Raw genomic sequence first — 19,645 nt, 5'->3', positions numbered from 1 at the left:
ACATATATATATATATATACTCGGTACCAGGGGTAAATAATGACAGATCTGCCATTATTTACCTGTCAATATCGTACCTGATAGCAGTACATATATACATACATATATACATATACATACATATATATATACACATACATATACATACATACATACACATACATATACATACATAATTATATACATATATATGTAAGATATACATGTACATGTAGCCTACATACATATATACATATACATACATATATATATACACATATATATATATATATATATATACATACATATACATACATAAAGTGTGTGTGTTTACGTGTATGCGTGTCTGTGTGTTTGTGCGTGCGTGCGTGCGTGCGCGCGTGCGCGCGTGCGTGTGTGCGTTCGGGCGTGCGTGCATGTGTGTGTGTGTTTGTAGAGAGAGAGAGAGTGAGAGAGAGAGAGAGATAACTTGAGAATAACGTACGCATGCATCACTCTCTCCCAAATTCTCTGTGTCGGGTATGGTTGGCCATCGTACTCAGAAATAATTATTTTCACAGCGGTAGAAATAATTCCACTGCGGGTCCTTTTACCCAATCAGAGGCCCTGATACAGATAATTTAACCACGGTAAAAATAATTCAACCGGTTAAATTACGTTAACAAGGCCTCTGATTGGGTAAAAAGGCCATAATTTAATCGTGGTTAAATTAGTTCTGCTGCGGTAGAAATTATTTATCCGAGGTTAAATTATCTATAACAAGGCCCCTGATTCAGTAAAAAGGACCATAAATTAATCGTAGTAAATTATAGCTCTTTTACCCAATCAGAGGCCTTAGCCTGGCAGATATGTGAATGAATTGTGATTTTTATGATACAAGAATGAGAGCTTTGGCACACGGTTAGAGCATGCCCTAAGGAAGATTTTTGGCTATAGGTCCATCGCATCTTTGTCCCATGGCAACAATGGCGGCCATTTTTAAAGATGGCCGTCATTCAAATCCATTATCCTTCATTTTCAGCTAATATTCAACATAGAAACATGATCTTGGTGCCTAAACTAACATTATCGGGGTCAAGGAAAACATTGCAATCAAAATCATTATCAGTCGGTGGCCGCCATTCAAATCCATTATCATTTAATATTTCAGCTAAAATTCAACATAGAAACATGATCTTTGTGTCTAAACCAACATTATCGGGGTCAATGAATCCAGTGCAATCAAAACCATTATCGGTCAGTGGCCGCCAACTTGAATTTCAAATGACCGCCATTCAAATCCATTATCCAATTCAATTTATTTCAATGCATTTCAATCACTTTATTTACACCTGACAATTACATTTTAAAGGTATCATATTGGTTCAACAAATTAATTAACAAAGCTAATAAATTGAAAGAGTTGTGAAGAGTCACAAGAGCTTGTGACCACACATAACCTGCTTAATATACACTGCCAGTACTAGCACATCCGTGTCAACTGTACGTATTGACACCTTGATATACCCTTCCTTCACAGCATCTGCTAGGTGCAGTAGGATGCGGGTATCAGCCACCTCATGTGTGCATGGTGCAATACCTGATATATCTCGAAGCTGAGTATACAGGACGTCAGCATGATTGGTGCTGATTATTTGTTTGTCAGTGTCAACGACTGTCACACTAGATGCCAGGAAGGAGAACAGTTCAGCCTTGTTGTTGTTGATTGTCAGAAACTCCGGCCAGTTTTCAGGAATGGCACTGGATTGCTCAACGCGTCTACGAATTCCCTTCCCTCTCTTGCTGCGTTGTTCGGCCTTCAGACTTTCAGGGAGATATTCATCCCACACGACATCCACTCTTCTGACATGCTGACATGACCTGTATGGTGAAAACACGTGCTGCGCGTAATCGGATAATATCTTAGCAGCACCATTTCGTAGCATGTTTACGAGAGCAGCCCCATCAAAGATGATGACCATACTGTTATGTGGGATTGTATGCATTATATTGTGAAGGAACCAGGTCCCCCAAACAGCCCACCAAGTCTGACTTGGTACCAGTTCTCAACTTGCCCATTTGCGACAATACTGGTGGACACGCCTGGTTTTCATGCTCAAATAACTCCTCCTTATTTCCATCACGTATCTGCGATGCAATGTACAGCCTAGAGAACAGGGATGAGAGCTGTTGTTGGGACCTGGACTTCTCTCGGACTGGAGGCCGGCTGAATAGAGGGAGGTCGTTCATCCTGATGGGATCTCTGATGGGCTTCGTCTGGTTGACAAGGCGCTCGCTGATAAAGGTGTCATATTGGTCCTGTCCAGGTTTATCAATCTGGTTCACAGTATCGATGACTGCTGCATCTGCAACGTCTTTGGTATCCAGTACGAGAAGATCTACATTGCAAATATATTATTTGCAAATGCCATCTGTGCATGTTTTGTTTGCTCGTGGTGCCGGGTGTTAGTCTCCTTTCTCTTCTCAGTGGAAACCCCAAACTCTCCAATCACACGTGCCATCTCGGGACCACACACCATCCAACGTCGCGGAGCTGCAGGGTTCTCTGTCAGGCCCACGGCACCACCCAGGGGCGGATCCAGGGGGTGACTAGGGTGACTAGTTACCCCCCCCCCATTTTTGGGAAGTGGGAACACGTGATGCCGCTCCCATCAGCCTTTCAAAGTGAGCTGTAGAGGTGGATGAATTACTGGAAGCGGCAATTGCCTAATATATCCGCAAGCTTAGTAACAAGCCTTATGTCCTTACATGCAAACGCTACCTTCTATCCCAACGTACGAAAACTACTCAAGATTCTGGCCGTGTTGCCAGTGGGGAGCGTAGAAGCAGAGAGATAGTTTTCGTGTTTAAGGCGTATCCACACCTGGCTCCGGAATAGGATGTCAACAGTGAAGCTGGCTGACTTAGCAGAAATCGCTATGCACGGACATGAGTTCTCAGTCTCAAAGGCGGACATTTGCAAACGATACATTGATCTATACCCTCGTCGAATGATGGCATCTTCGTTGTTTGATGACCATTAACTCTTTACATTGAAATGCCCGGGCGGGATAGAATCACATTTGTCATCTTTTTTTAATAAAAAATATTTTTTAAATAATTAAAGATATTAAATAATTCGTTGCTTCTGGTCAGTCAGCAAATGACATTATAGGTTAGCCACGATTACTAGTGTAACTGTGGGTGTCGACTGTGCTTAGCCTACGTAATTTTACTAAAGCGGCATCTAAAAGTGAACTGCAGCCTACCCAAATATGATCATACAAACTTTAGCGGCAATCAATTGTATGACTAGTAGCATGGGCGCCCCCATAATTTTGCTGATCATGACTTTTCATTGGATTGCAATAAAACACTATAAATTTAGCTATAAGTACTCGGTGGATCTCGGCATCCAAACTTGGGAAAACGCATCTCCCTGTACCTAATTCTGAAAAATTTCCTGTAAGATTACCCTTTTGAAAAAAAATTCTATGTTTTAACAAGATGTAATTTTTAAAAATGAGCACAGGAATTTAGCATTTGTTGACTGTATTTCTTGCAGAAACAGATTCTATGGCATCAATATGGTGGCTAAAATCCGGAAAAAGGCTTCTCCGTGCATCTAATTTCGGTGCTCGCTGTGCTTGGACACAAAAATATAAAAAATCACCCCCCTATAAAAAAAAATCTAGATCCGCTACTGCCACCGTCACCTTTCACAGAGGCATTGTTCTGCTCGTGGGTCTGGTCAATGGCAATAGCAGAGAAGCTGCGTGTAGTCTTTTTCACAGCAAGGTTTCTTTTCAGAAAACTGGCGGTGTACATCAGGATGAGTATCTTTCAGCATAATTATGTCACGCACATGGACTGGTATCCGTCTGGCATAGTTGGTGTGTTCCAAGGCGAAGAACCAAGGCACGATCTTGGTCAAGGGATCTATATAGAGTAGGACGTCGGCCTCCCTTATTGATCGCACGTAGATCATCACCTCTATCTCCAGCCACAGCTCTTTCAGTGCACCAATTTTCCAGGGACATCAGATCATTTCCCTCGTCCAGGTCATTGCTGTACTCAGTGTAGGCCTTTTGTAGATAAATGGGCTGTTGGCTGTGACTTGATGAGCGCGTCTGGTGCGTGTCACATGGGAGGCTTTCAGAAAGGAATCTTCTGTCCCAGGAGTAGCTACTCCAGCTTGTACAAGTGCTCCATTCCAGCCGCTTCCCTCCAGGAAGTCGCCAAGTATTTTGAGAAGCCCACCAAACATACCTGTGTCACATGTAATTTAATCGCGGTTGAATTATGTGTAGAAAGGCCTCTGACACTCACTCACACACACACACACACACACACACACCACAACACACACCACACCACCACAGCACACTCACACACAGCACCACCACACGCACACACACAGTCACACACACCACACACACACACCCAACACACACACACACACGACACACACAAACACAACCCCCACCCACTAACACACACACACACACACACCAACACACTTCACACACACACACACAACACACACACACAACACACTCAACGCACACACACACACACCACACAACAACACCAACACACACACACTCACAGCACACACACACAACACACCACACACACTCCACACACCACACACACACTACACACACACACACACACACAACCCACACACCACACACACACACACACACACACGCACACACCACACACATATCACGCGCGCGCGCGCGCGCGCGATACACACACACCATATATATAATATATTATTTATTTAAATATAGAAATATAATATTTAATAATATTTAAATATACAATAATATGCAAATATTTAATAGAAATACATAAAATATAAAAATAATTTATCCGCGGTTAAATTATTTTAGCCGCGGTGAAAATAATTATTTCTGAGTACTGACGCCAACGAGGACGTGACTGTCTTGGTCGCGTGTGAACGGCACAAAGCGCGTGTGGGAAGCGTGCTTTTATGCATGCGCGCGGGTGTCATTAATTGTCGCTATAATCTAGTTTCATTGCACTCGCTCTCTGTTTAATTATATTTGTTTAAACTAAATGTGGTCTGATAGTCGAAGTTGCCACATCCAGACCATGTTATTCCAGGCCCAATGATTATGGTATCAGAAGTCGAGTACGCCATTAGGCCATTGCGCTGTTTAAAGCAAACCGAGCACAATATCGGATCGTGCTACTGCAGTCCAGGATGCTTCCAGTTGTTTCGTGCCAGCGCCCTAATGGCACCCATACGTCCATCAGGCGATACGCCATGCAAAGGCGCGTGAAACCGCGCGACTACATTCAGTTCTGATAAGGTATGCAGACACACCATGAGCAATGCAAGCAATCTTGGGAAAAATTATTCTGAAATTGTGGCTTTTTTAAAGGCAATTTAACATTTATATTTAGATTTAACACATATTAGTTTGTACGCGCTAATCGGCCGTAGCCCTAAAGCAATTCGCTAGAAGGGAATAACGATAATAATAATGATATGTGTGATCATGTGTGTGTGTGTGTGTGTGTGTGTGTGTGTGCTGTGTGTGTGATGTTTGTGTGTCGTGTGTGTGTGTGTGTGTGTGTGTGTGTGTGTGTGTGTTGTGTGTGTGGCTGCGTGCGTGCAGTGGCGTGTGTGGGCGTGCGCTGCGCATGCGTCGCTGTTGCGTGCGTGCGTGCGTGAGCGCTGGCCGTGTCTCGTGGCGTGTGTGTATGGGTCTTCATACGAATCTCTCACTTTGCCAATCATACGGTGAATAATCGTGCGATAAACCCCCGTTCGCGCATGCCCAATATCTTTTCATTAATATAGTGCTATCTTTACATTTTGTTCTTTCAGTAGAGAATTTATTATATCTTACCTGAATAATTAATTACAAGGTACATTATTCTCAACTAACATGACACTGTTGAAATATAATCAGCCAAGAGATGGCGTTATGTGTTCTGCAAGGCAAATCTTAATTAAGCAGGCCTTTATCAAATGAATTAAATAGTATCCTGTGGATATTTTATGTTTAACCTTGGAGTAATCATTCTGATCATCGGAATGATTGCTCCAATGTTGAACACAGAGAGTTCACTCTTTCTATTAGTTTAACATAAAATAATCTCGATTCTAATATCGCAATTTAACAATCATAATTAAGTTGCTTGGTCGTATCAAATTTCACAGTAGCATAGCGAGAGACCCGTAATCGTGCATACTTAGTATCTACCAAATAAAGTAATACTATTCTAATATTTTGTTCTTGAAGTAGACAGCATATCTTTGCTGCCGTATATTGATGTGAAAAGTAATCTGACTTTAATAATTGCAAGGTGCCCAGTATTCCTGGTTGATGTAACACTATTAAAATATAATCAGCCAATAGATGGCGGTATGTGTTCCGTGAGACATGCAAATCTATGCAGCCTTTTTCATATGAATTAAATAACATTTAATAATATTTTTAATTTAAAGTGAATTTCTACTATTAGGTTGACATAAAATTACTTTCATCTTTATATCATAATTTAACCAAGCATATCGAAAGACGCGTGATTCAGTATTTGCCAAATGAAATGGTACCATTTAAAAAAATGATATTGAATTGATTGAATAATTGATTGAAAATTATATTTAAAAAAATAAATTCCGATCGCTCACTTTCACCACTATAATGTGATTATTTTTCCTAACACCATATAATATGTTAGGTCGTGGAAGGTTTAATGAATAGCAGCATAATTATTACACATATTTCATTGTTATTTCCATTTATTAGACCTTTATTTTATTTTCAACAAAGATATTACTTGGTAAGCCGGACATGGACAGCCCGTCCCTTGCCTCAAGAGCCTACGGCCCTGCTTATATTACACCAATCGCCATCTCCACATCCTCATTGATATTGATTACATGCTGATGTATATAATTCCTTAATAATATAACGGCAGGCCGAAATCTCAATGATTTTGGGTTTCACGGGACCGCTGTCGTTCAAATTAGCAAATCGCTCTATCCTTCTTAGCAGTAAAGCACGAAATGCATTATCGCAATATCGCAATAGTACCGACCTACACGATATTAGAGCGCGTATTTCCGCACAGGCGAAGATAGGTGGCTCTGCACGCTGCTACTGCAGCAGGGATTCAGAGTGGAGTACTCAGCAGCCGCCGACGCGCTTACGTATTCACCCGAAGGATTCTTCGAGTTCTACAACCAGCGTCGCCGATGGACGCCCTCGACTATGGCCAACGTTCTAGATCTACTCGGAGGTACAGTCTCTTAATCATCACAGCAGCGTAAGAAAAAAAAAATTTTAAATACGTAAGACAAAGCTGCCAATTATTGCATTGTAATTAGGATATATAAACCTATCTTACTCATTCCGTAAATTTTATTGGGACATTTTCTACTTATATACCAAACATGTGAGGACTGAGATTAGTAAAATTTTACACGCTAAATATATTTCTTATGATTACTGCTTTATGATGCATGTTAAAATTGTGAAGTCATCTTACGTTAATGCGACTGTGCCACATTGTCCTGTATTTCAACAGAATCGCGCTGCGTTCATATATTATACTTCGTGAGCAGCATCGGCTGGAATCCGCTGTTGCTAAGCAATCATGTTCTTTAAGATGCAAGCAACACGGTGAAGAAGAACACGACAGTGTCGTGGCTATACATGGTATACCAGGCCGTGCTGTTCGGCACCTCTATAGTTGGACCGGGAACTGCGTTCCTAATGATATCCGGTGCTCTCGACGCTGTACTACCAGGGGTAAGAAACAGAGGCCATGCAATAATTGTGAGAACGACATTACTTTTAATACTACCTTTAATCTCTTTACGTCCTAACCACTCATGTACGCTGACGCTTCTATCTGATTATTTCCGACAATTTAATTATCATATTAATGATAAATGTGTTATCTTGATAATCTCCACCTCTGTTATAAATACCTAAAATTAATGGGAATATATCGCTGTTATTGTTATGAAAAGATTTGTATTTCAATTGCTCTAATATGTAGGAGCCAATTCATGCAGATATCACAACATATCTGTGATTATATTATCCTGTATGCGAAATAGAATATTTGTGCTTACTTTTCAGACGGAAGACAATCCGAACAGCATATATTGGTTCGTATTCCTAAATTTAGTGCCTGTGATGCTGTTCGTCATTGTCTGCTTAGTTGCTGAGTCCAGTATACAGGTAACACTCCCTACCTTCGGTGTCGATGTGGTAATTGATATTCTTATACGCATACAGTTTTTTTTGCATCATTACAAAATCACAAGTTTCTCGTATATAATACTTGTAACTAGCAACTTAATTTCCATTCAATGTCTACTGGCAGTCTGCATTGTAGCGTGCTAATATTCAATGCTAGGGAAGACACACTCATTAGCATGATAATAATGGCCCACTGCCGGCATGATTCAGCTCAAGCTTGCTGGAATTCTCACCGGAATCTACAGCCTATTGATGATGATAGTCGTTGTCGGTACCGTGGTGCAAATAGCCGAACAGGGAGCCAACTCGCCCAGTGCCGTCTTCATGTGGTTGGTGCTTGGTGCTTTCGGAGGAGCCGCCATATTACACCCGAAAGAATTTTTCTGCATATTACATATAGTGAGGACATAGAGGATCTCCAACCGTTCGCAATAACTCGTCATAAACTCATTATCATTTACGCAACAGTAATTCATTGCAGCAATGCAAAATTGTTAAACAATACATAAATATACAATGGAAATGACATTTTTTTCTCTTTCTGTTCACCATTTTCTCTCTATCTTAATTTGCCTCTTACTGTCGAGCTCTCTTCCCTTCTACACAATAAATATTAGAGTAAATATAATTGTATGCATGATAAACAACGCTATGTTTCTGTTCTCACAAGCTGCTGTATTTCCTGGCCGTGCCGTCGACCTTCATCTTCCTTACAATCTACTCTCTGTGCAACCTGCACGTGATCAGTTGGGGGACGCGAGAAACCGAAAAAGAGAAGACGAAAGAGCAACTACTTGAAGAAAAAGAACGCCAAGAGAAGATCAAAAAGGCCAAAGAAGACAACAGCTGGCTAGGTGCGTAGCTGTAAATACGCGTCGTTTTGTAGCTGGAAGCAGAGATTAGGAATTGAACAATAATTTTCGGGCATGTTCAAAGAGCGTCCGCGTGTAATAATTGAACTATCGTGCACTAGTGAGCACATGACCATGTAACCAATGTCGTTGCGCTCGATCACACTATTCCGGACACAATTTGAGGGTTGATTTAAATTGACGTGGGTATATACCGAATCGTATTGGTACATATAGAATATCTTTTGATGTAAATAATGTATTATTATTCACTTCTTCACAAAAGGAATAACATTAACTGGGTATTTATAGACTACTTAGGAATATCCCGCACGACAAAGAAGAACATGGATGCTATGTTTACGATGGGCTGTCACACGATTTGCCGTTGTATGTGCTGCTTGCACCCCGTTCAACCTAATGCATCGCCAGAGAGAATGCAGTTTTTGGCTAAAGTGGGTCAGTCTACAGGTAGATAAATTCACGACGTTATAATTTGTTTTCTTCAAATGTGTTTCAATCGATGTTCCTCATACTTTAGGGATTTTCCCACCTTTAATAGTAAAATTCTCTATGTTCGATTATTATTTATATTGAAACCATGGACACGAATATGAAAGAAATGATGGTGAAGATTGACATACCTGTTATAACTTCCGCACCTCCCCAACCAAGTCCAAGAGATATTCCTGTGATATCTGAGCCTTCGACTGATGCAGATAAGACGAGCCTTTCCACGAATCCTGGTTGGTATATGCTATTTTTCGTATAATTATGATGCTCTCCCCCATACCGTCGACGAATCACAGATATACAACTCTGTAGTCCTGAACAGCGTCCGTTTACCTTAAAATCCTTCATATCTGAAATAGCACATATACAAACATCTATGTGGAAATGAATCAGTAAACTAAATTCGTTGTGTTTTAGTTGCACAGCGATTTACACAGGCGCCAAAATAGGGAGGCGTATGATAAGCCGTATGTCGTCACATAAAAAAGTAAAAACTAGCATAGATTCAGAGATTGTATTTTGTTGCAAGAAGCCGTGTATTTTGTATTGGAACGTATATAATACGATAATCTAGACTCTAGACAATGTACGAGCGGCAAATTATATTTACAAATTATTTTTCGTCGTTAGACAACAATATTGTTCAACGCGATGACTCAAAGAACCCATACTGGCTGGAGGATGAACATCTGCACAACGGAACCGTTCACTTTCTCAGTGAAGATGAGCTCGCCTTCTGGACAGACCTCATCGAAAAATACTTGCATCCGTTACAAGAAGACAAGATACACAAGGAACAGGTAACGCGACCCTGCTGAGTGCTCTACTATGCAACTATGCAATACCTGCACACGACAATTTTCTTCAGCAGTCGATATGTTTGTTTATTCTGTTTAACATGCGTTGCTGTTTTTGTGTGCGAGTGTGGCAGAGTGTGTCCGCCGCTGGGGCTTGGCTATCCAGCTACAAAATCGACGTTATCCGGGTTTCCTTAGCCTAGACTACTGGCGAAGGCGACTGTTCGTACTGCGCCATGCGCGCGTGCAATGCTCTTTAGTATGCCCCCGAGTATAATATGTTATTACACGGCCATGTCAGATTTATGGACCCTGGCGAAGAATTCGCGGCCAGTGAGCATGGCTCGCCAATTCGAGTTAGCCAAGTATAGCTCTCTACGCCGATTATTTTACTGGGTTTTCGTACCCAATCGCACACAGCTCGATCTGCAGAAATCCTGTAATTATGTACATAATGAGATGAGCATATCCAGTCATGTGGCGAGATTCCTGTCGAGCTCGGTCCTTGACTGTTGTTGGTTTACATTTGTTAAACATGCTACTAGGGCTACATTGTCCTCGCCAATTCGTTATTTACTGCCTATATACTATATATACTATGCTATATATACTACTGCAAGACGTTGGCTAGGTTAGTCGTTTGTTTATGGTTAGTAAAACATGCGTGCAGCGATATGCATGGCGCGTCAACATGGCATTTAGACTATAATTGTAAATAACACTGGTAGGAAAAATACATAAATAAATTTCTTTTTCAAGCTTGATTGTACGTTTGAATTTTGTAAACGTGAATCATTGTTTTGTTTCTGCTTTACCTTTACAGATCGCAAAAGACTTGAAAGAGCTGAGAAACAACAGCGTACTGGGGTTTTTAATACTGAACGGTCTTTTCGTCAGCATTGTCTTCTTTCTACAAATCAACCCATCAACTCACATTTCATGGCCATTTAATGAAGCCCAGTCACTCGACCCGATCGGACTTATTTTCATGGTGTTCTACATAGTACTGCTGCTGCTGCAGTTCATCGCCATGTTGTTCCACAGAATGGGCACTTTTATGCACATCTTACACACTAAAAACACTGTAGTCAAAATATAGTAGTCAATTAAATTGAACTAGTACAATCATTAAATTATTTGACTAGCATAATAATTAAATATGGTCTAAAACAGTAGTTTGACTATTTGTTTTAATCAAAAATATTTGACCAGCCAAATAGTCCGTATTTCCGGCTGCCCAGCAACAGTGCTGGTAAAAAAACTATAGCACGTTTGAAGCTAACGGCATTTGTTCAGCGGTCAGGTTTTCCTTCCCAAACTTTACTCAGCAGTCAACGGATCCAAGAAACTCGCCACATCATACCAACTGCAATACGAATGGGCCATGGCAGCAAGATGGCAGTCATCAATAGGCCTATACCCGTTCAGACCTGACCCCGGACACTCTTCTCTCTGGTAGCAGGACCGTCACCCGCACCCACACCCTCACCGACAACCTCTCCGGCACCCTCACCGACAACCTTTCAGTCACCCTCACCGACCCGAGTCACAGGATATGTCTGAGATTAAAATGATGTTAAAATCCGCAATAGCCTGTAATATAATTATGTTCCCGTAAATATGATTATAATTACTATTATATATATTAATATTATATATTTATATTATTTATATATATATATATAATATATAATTATTATAGTGAATATTATATTCAGTTAACGTGCGCTGTAGAAACTAATAGTAACACCTTCTTTCTCTCTTTTAAATGTTCAATGAGAGGAAGTTTTTATAAAAAATATTTCATGATGAAACATTAGTATAATCTCAAACTAATAATCACTAGATAAGCACTTACATAACGAATGTAAATAATCTGGATGCCTAACTACAAAAAGACTCACATGTGTTTTTGACAAAGGAAATTTTTTTATTATACTTGTTAGGTAGCATCATCATGCCTAGTTGTAATACGAAGTGAACAGCAACGTCAATATTATCAAATCTATCATTAACATATTGGAACATACATGGTGGTCTCGAGAAAAATTTCAAGATTCAGATTTTGTTAGATTAACTAGTAAAATTCGACATAATAGGACTTAGCGAAACATGGTTTTCCAAAGATTCAAAGACTGCATGAGATTCCTGGCTATATAGCTCTCCACAAACCCCGCCCCCGAAACAAGAAAAACGTGAACAATCACGGTGGTTTAATTATGTATTATCATCAAAAACTGAAACCAGTTGCAAAATTCTTACACTGTGAAAGAGATAACCTATGCTGGCTTTAAATATTATCAAAAACAAACATGGCAAAATCTTAACCTATTTTCATATGCTTTGGTTATATTCCACCAGCTGACTCTAAATATAGTGAGGATACTTATGAGATTATTGAAGAGGAAATTATTAAATATTCCAAGTTGGGACAAATTATTCGCGCAGGTGATCTAAATGCCCGCACAGGTAACTTATACGTGACACAGTCCAGTTTGGTGATGACCATAACGCAGACAATCCTTATGCTTAGAAGAAAAAATCGATCTTCCTAACCGGAATAATCAGGACAACAAGCAAAATACATATGGCCAAAAACGAATAGACGACTAATTGACATGTTTTCAATGTAATTTAGTCATCACAAATGGGAGAGTGCTTGGCAACTCTCAGGGCTATTATACATACTTCGGTTCAAGGGGGCAGAGTGCCATAGACTATTTTATAGTAAGCCCCACAATCTTCACCCTCATTAAATATCAGTGTATCCACAATATAAATGTAAAAAAATTACGTATAAATATCAATGTCAATACGGAAACTTGTTCTGTTAAATAACCATAATGCAACAATGTCTGTATTGAAAGATGCAGTAACAACATATAAATGGGACTCAATATCAAAAAATAGTTTCCTGCATGAGCACCTTCGCAATTGAGAACATATTACATAACAAACCGATTGATCCCAATTAACTGTGAACTGTTAATTGTAATCGTGCTGAATTAATTTGTGAAAAGATCACACGCACACACACGTACGCGCGCACGCATACTCCTTTCATAAACTTTAGTTGTATGTTTGTTGCACTTGATTAGGATACGAACCCAGACAAGGGATGTGTGACTCATATTATATAGATGATACCAAGCATGCGTGAACACATTCACACACGTTTGAAAAGTTTTTATTAAAGTGAAACACAGGGATGGATACTGTTGATATCAACGTAATATTACGTAAATATGCACTCTCTAATTTAAATATATGCTAAGCAATTATAATTCTTGCGACAGATAATGAGCTTGCGCGAGTACAAACTGATCTTGCCCTAGCCAACAGTATACGGATAATTGGAAGATATCTTGACTACATATAATAGCCCCTCCCACTACAAGGCATATGTTTGTCGTAAATAAGGACGGGATCTTGTTTTACCCTGATTATCCCTCAGATTCCCCGTATTCCATCAGCACATCGTTCTATCAGGATTGGTTAATATATTATACTGAATGTTATTTCACGGACCTAGCCGAGTAATATACAGTACCGTAGTTTTTAGTTGTAATCAGAAGTAGATAATAGGGAAAATTTCGATTTAAATTTCTAAATTCCCTATTATCTACTTCTGTTATGATAATGTCCGCTGCACCGATCAGCAGATAATAGGGCGCAATAAAGCCGAGCGCCGAAATAAGGTAATAAAAAGTGAAACCTTATGTTTCGCTGTGAGAAAGAGAGTTTTCACATCAAAATACTCCTGAATGCGCTATATTTTAAACTAGCCTGGTACCCGGCGTTGCTCGGGGAAAAACACTTAGGAACAACTTTTAAGAGCAAATCAGCCACATATATACTTACTTAATTCTAAAATATTTTCACCCCTCCCCCTTCACCCATCAGAAAGGAAAGAGAAGCGTACCACTGGATTCACAATCGAAACACTATCCAGCTACACGAACTCAATCTACGGGGTAGAGATTCCGGGATGGAGAGAAGTCAGTAATCACCTTCCCACCAGCATGGTATACACGCAAGGCTAATTCTCAGCCGACACTCTAGGGTAGCGGGTGGCTCGGTTTACCTTTTTATAACTTTTTTACTTAATTCTAAGGATAGATTCGTAGCAGAGAAACAAACAATAAGCAATATTCTGACAAAAACTGTTCGAACGATGCTATGATTCTGTGTAGTCAAAGCTTCTGGATGAACAACATTGTTATGAAATTGCGCCAATTTATTATGAATATGCCTCTCTGGTTTTGCAAGCCTCGACTCGCCTTTTAAATACACAATAACTAAACTAAACTAAATACATAGGTCAATAAACTAAACCCGCCAATATAGCACGGTATCAGTTCAGGGTCACTTTCATCGTAAAATAATGAGCAGATTTTAGAAAGTAAATTTTTCTCCAAACGTATGGATATCACCTCATTTTAAGCAAATTAGTTGGTCACTTTGGCAGAGTTCTGCACCAGTAAAGTCACCATAGATCACATTATCAAAAAGATGAATAGCACCCGATTTTAACAAACTTAATTCTTTATACCATGTTATACATTATATCCGAATGTATACACAGACAAATTACAATTTAAAAAATACAAATGAACGAAAATGAACCACTAAAAGTGTGTGTTGTGCTGCTTTTGGGACTCAACTGACAACTGAGTGCATAATAAAAGAAAATGTATAAATTTGGCATAATTTAACCTGGTATTAACAAAACGAGTTTTGGCTTCTGTCCGCTTGATGGCTATTCTACTTTTTTGACATCACCCCACTGCTAAAATTATCGCCATTATCGCCTAAATAATTAATCATTATCGCCTAATATCCCCTATTATTCCCTAATTATTGCCTATTTATCGTCATTATATCTATAAATATGGGTGGATTTAACAAATATGGATAAGCCTATGTTGGTGTCCGACTGTCCGACACACGGGCTATACACTGGGATCGGTGGCGTGGGCTTGATGCTCACCGCGGCGAAGATTACCGCGTCAGAAATTGGCCTCTCCTCTCTTATAACTGGAATGATGATGGTATTAACAAAGTTTTGGCTTCTGTCCGCTTGGTGGCTATATTCGCGGGAATTCGGCTGTTCTACTTTTTTGACATCACCCACTGCTAAAATTATCGCTCGTATTAAGGCCTATTTATCGTCATTATATCTATAAATATGGGTGGATTTAACAAATATGGATAAGCCTATGTTGGTGTCCGACACACGGGCTATACACTGAGATCGGTGGCGTGGGCTTGATGCTCACCGCGGCGAAGATTACCGCGTCAGAAATCGGCCTCTCCTCTCTGGAATGATGATATATATATATTTATAGGGATATAGTGATATCAAGAGTAAGATAATATAGGATACTATACTATAATATAGTATATATTATATTAAGATAATATAGGATCCTGATATTATCTTACTCCTGGTGATATTATTATAGCTGGAATTATGCCAAATATGAACACCAGATGGTGGCACATGCGCCATAACAAAGTTGTATCGCATCCGGCCAATCGCTTCATTTGTTGTTGTTCTCCCCGCGTGCTACCAGTGGCAGTGGTGCTAACATTGTAAGTTACGTTTGGCCAACCGTCGTGTGCGAACAATTTGCTTAAACCGGCTTTGTGTCGAGTTGTATGAGTGTGCATAACCGTTGGATACCTTGCTTTATATGACTAGCTATTATTACACGTGTTCCGAGTCAAAGGAGTAATTAGTAGACAGAGATTTGAGGAAAAGTCTACCCAATTTCTGGCAAGTATAAAATTGTGACATTTGTCATTGTTGTGCTTTACTACTACTAGTGCTTCTACTACTAGTACTCGTCGTAATCTCGTCCTCATGCACTCTCCGGTTACCATAGCTCTAGTACTGTACGCGGGCTATAGTAGGCCTGCGCGGATACTACCAATGAGCAGGCATGCAGTATTGATAATGCATAGAGTTTACGGCAATGCACTCACTGTAGGCCTACACAGTGGTGTTTACGTTGCAGAATGATGATGCTAGTATAATATAGTATAAATATAGTATGATAGGTGGCATTCTGCGCTTGTCGCGTTTGACCGTGAGCGTGTGATATCATCATCGAAAAGTACATTAAAGGCATAATAAGCCCATTGATTATGCAATGTTGACGAATGCTAGAGTTAAATGTTCACGCAATAATGTGATTCTAATTGTTTCATGACAGGAACAGTGCAAATGAATGTAGCCCTGCTTGTGTAGCCCTTTGCTTCTGCTGCAGGGAATACAGCCCCCCACCCCCCCCTCCTTGTAGCAGGAGCAAACGTAGCTCTAGTACTATAGCCCGCTTACATTAACTGCCGCTGGCGGCGGTGCCAGCGGCAGTTAATGTAAGCGGCTATAGTACTAGAGCTAGAGCAAACGGGTAGAGCTACTATAAATGTCTGATTTTTATCATTGTAATTTTTTGTTTTGTACGTATTTCGTCCTGGCAAAATTACATCGGCAGATGCGCGCTTACTTAATTTGCAGTAACGTATACCAACTAGAACACTTACACATTGACAGGTTTTATTGATCTCTCTATTTAGCCAGGCATCCACCAATACTTGCGTGTCCAATTTACTAGTGTAATTCGGTCACAAGGAATTATATTCATGCTACATTCATAAATAATTTATATAGAATTATATCGTTTTATAGTACCAAGACGATTGGTCATTCTGGCGGAGCCAAGATGATAATAAATCTAGCTGAGTAGAATGAGACCAAAGAATATTGTGTGACCCAGCTTCTCAGAAAAGGGTTCGTAGGCATGGGCAGTGTCACGTCTTTTCTATTTTTTGCACATAATATTCAACCTATATATCATTGTTCTTTTCGACATGATTTCAACAGGTTGGTAGGGTTATGGGGTGATACTCCATTAGGTTTTTAATCAATTTGATATCAAAGTTGGGAACACTCCTAATGGAGTGGAGCCATGGTTATGGAAAACGAGGAATATGGACGTTATTTCCCATGTGCGTGCGAGATAATATTTCAGTAATTGCATGATTCAAACAAGCATGGATATATATATATATTCTAGGATCATGGATTCTAGTGCCTCGGTTGTAGCAGCCTTCTTATGTGAGCTCATCATTGTAGGTTTGGTAGATGAAACAAATTTAAGAAGGTTGACCAACATCAGACGATACAATTGGTAAAATAGTGATTCTGTGTAATAGTGTGTATTGACTTGATTCTTTATGATGCAAAAGGATCAAAAGTTACAATACAACGACAATGTGTAGAAAGGTTGTTGCTCAAAGTCTTAAGCTGTTAGGGCTATTAGGTTTCACACACTTTCAGCATGCTGGTGTTTCTACTTAGCACATGTATACGATAAAATCAAGAGCTAATATTTAATATGTGTATTACATGCACATGTATACATGTATTATTAGCTCTAGGTAAAATGTTTTTATGATCCAGTAAGTCAGCTAGCATACTGCTTTTATGTCGGTCTACCACCTATCTTCGTGAAATTCGATCGTCTCAGTCGGAGGCCGTCTGATTTTTCCTCTTTGTGCATTAGCGAGGATTGTCGCATGTTACCGTCATCACCATGCCGTCATAATTGATTTGCTTGAGTCTCTGATCCCGTGTCTTGTTTTCTTCTAAGTGTATTGGATTCACGAGCATTGTAGCTTTTATCGACACATGTTGAGTCCTTAGTTTTGGTTGTGAATCTCATTGTGATCGCGTTCATGCACTTGTTGGATCCAATCCTAGTTGTCCCAGAGGTATAAGCAAGCGGTCCCGACATGGAACCAGTCCAGCGCATTCCAAAAAAGCTTTGTTATAGATAATAGCAGCAGTTATGTCAATATTGCTGGTAGGCCCCCCTATAGCTGGTATCAAGAGCTAATAATACCTTTTATTATTAGCTCTTTCTGGTATATGGCCTACGTGAACGTTTGTGTTTTTCTCGCGAGTGCGTGTCTGTTTACATTAGCCCGCCGCCTTCAACAGAGTTTACGAACTACATGTATTTTATTGTAAAATATTACGCCTTATTTTCGCGTGAATTATTTTGAAAATGTGGAGACAGCGGGTAATTGTGCAGTAATATCACAATTCTCACAGCTCTTTGTAATGTTATATGCAGATATTACGAAATCATGTAACGAGGCATCTTCTCTATACGCATGGTACTCAATAGAAGCTGTTCAAAACATGGTGCACAAACGTGCACTTAAACTGACAGTGTGATATTCTAGCTACACCGCGTCACTTAACGTGTCATCTTTCAGTTTGTGGTGTTGGCTCTGGTTTTGAATCATATGCTATGGGGTACGCTTGTGCGTATACTGTACGAGCGTTCGTGCGTGCATGCACATGAGCATGTGTGTTCTGCACGTAAATAAAATATGTTGCAACGCGAAACGCATAATCTATCAGAAATTTTCTGTTAATTGCTTAGTGTCACGTATACATAGGTAGATGCCATGATCATTGAATTGGTCACAGTTTTAATATCCGGCGACTTACGACGTCTAACATTGATTTACCGAACTCTATCAACAATTTTCCAAAATAACAAACTAGACATATATATATCAAGAGTGCATAATAGAGATCTCTATTATGCACTCTTGATATATATATATATTATTGTATGATATCAGACATATCAGTTATAACGTGATATTATGTTTAGAGCTGAGCCATGCAGATTTCTGCATCTCGTACCCTTTCTCTCCGCACGTCCCATTATTTTAATTCGTCAGTATCAATGTCGATCATTATGACAGGGATATAAGGATAATATTTTTATTATATATTTTTTGATTTTGATGATATATTATGATTTATTCCCTATTATCTACTTCTGATAATATGGAGGCAAACAACACAGATTTATGCATTTTGTATCCCGTCTACTCCCGGCGCGTAATTGTACATACATACTATCAGGAGCGTATAATGACAAAATTTGTCATTATACGCTCCTGATACTATAGAGCTCATCAGTGCTGCTGCTTCTGTGTTGCACTCACGCGAGGAAACTAGAAGGCGAGTTTAACAGAAATCCATAGTACGCTCGTGGACTCTAGATATGTAATCGGAGTCGTTTGAAACTCGTTCGAAGACCTTATTCTTGGTCATGATTTGGCATAATTGCGTGATTGTACGTTTGTGTGGGAGTTTAATTGATTTTTTAAACAGTTCAATACTACTAGCCTCGTTGTACAGTATACAGTATACTATATATATATATATATATATATA

The 19,645-nt window shown here is 39.6% G+C and overlaps 2 protein-coding genes across 5 annotated transcripts in view; both read left to right on the top strand.

Moving 5' to 3' along the window:
• The window catches only part of LOC106810059, a 16,323-nt gene extending 4,774 nt beyond the window's left edge, over positions 1 to 11,549 (top strand). Inside the window, exons 8-16 of the mRNA XM_014813326.1 lie at positions 7,078 to 7,245; positions 7,615 to 7,757; positions 8,094 to 8,195; positions 8,427 to 8,615; positions 8,887 to 9,070; positions 9,380 to 9,538; positions 9,688 to 9,813; positions 10,211 to 10,380; positions 11,201 to 11,549. Of these exons, the coding sequence (XP_014668812.1) occupies positions 7,078 to 7,245; positions 7,615 to 7,757; positions 8,094 to 8,195; positions 8,427 to 8,615; positions 8,887 to 9,070; positions 9,380 to 9,538; positions 9,688 to 9,813; positions 10,211 to 10,380; positions 11,201 to 11,476 (1,517 nt within the window). The 3' untranslated portion in view covers positions 11,477 to 11,549. The remainder of the gene's footprint in view (positions 1 to 7,077; positions 7,246 to 7,614; positions 7,758 to 8,093; positions 8,196 to 8,426; positions 8,616 to 8,886; positions 9,071 to 9,379; positions 9,539 to 9,687; positions 9,814 to 10,210; positions 10,381 to 11,200) is intronic.
• A 4,372-nt stretch (positions 11,550 to 15,921) lies between these two features.
• Positions 15,922 to 19,645, top strand: part of LOC106810328 (basic helix-loop-helix domain-containing protein KIAA2018-like) — a 129,501-nt gene continuing 125,777 nt past the window's right edge. For 3 of the 4 annotated variants that reach the window (XM_014813685.1, XM_014813641.1, XM_014813677.1), the window contains exon 1: positions 15,930 to 16,156. The gene's annotated coding sequence lies outside the window, so the exon portion shown is untranslated. Of the gene's footprint in view, positions 16,157 to 19,645 lie in introns of all 4 variants that reach the window. The other variant, XM_014813655.1, reaches the window with a different exon arrangement.

The sequence above is a fragment of the Priapulus caudatus genome, unplaced genomic scaffold (assembly GCF_000485595.1).
Source record: "Priapulus caudatus unplaced genomic scaffold, Priapulus_caudatus-5.0.1 Scaffold16, whole genome shotgun sequence".
Lineage (NCBI taxonomy): Eukaryota > Metazoa > Priapulida > Priapulimorpha > Priapulimorphida > Priapulidae > Priapulus > Priapulus caudatus.
Note: the sequence above shows the minus strand (reverse complement) of the source record. Positions and strands in the feature narration are given on the sequence as shown.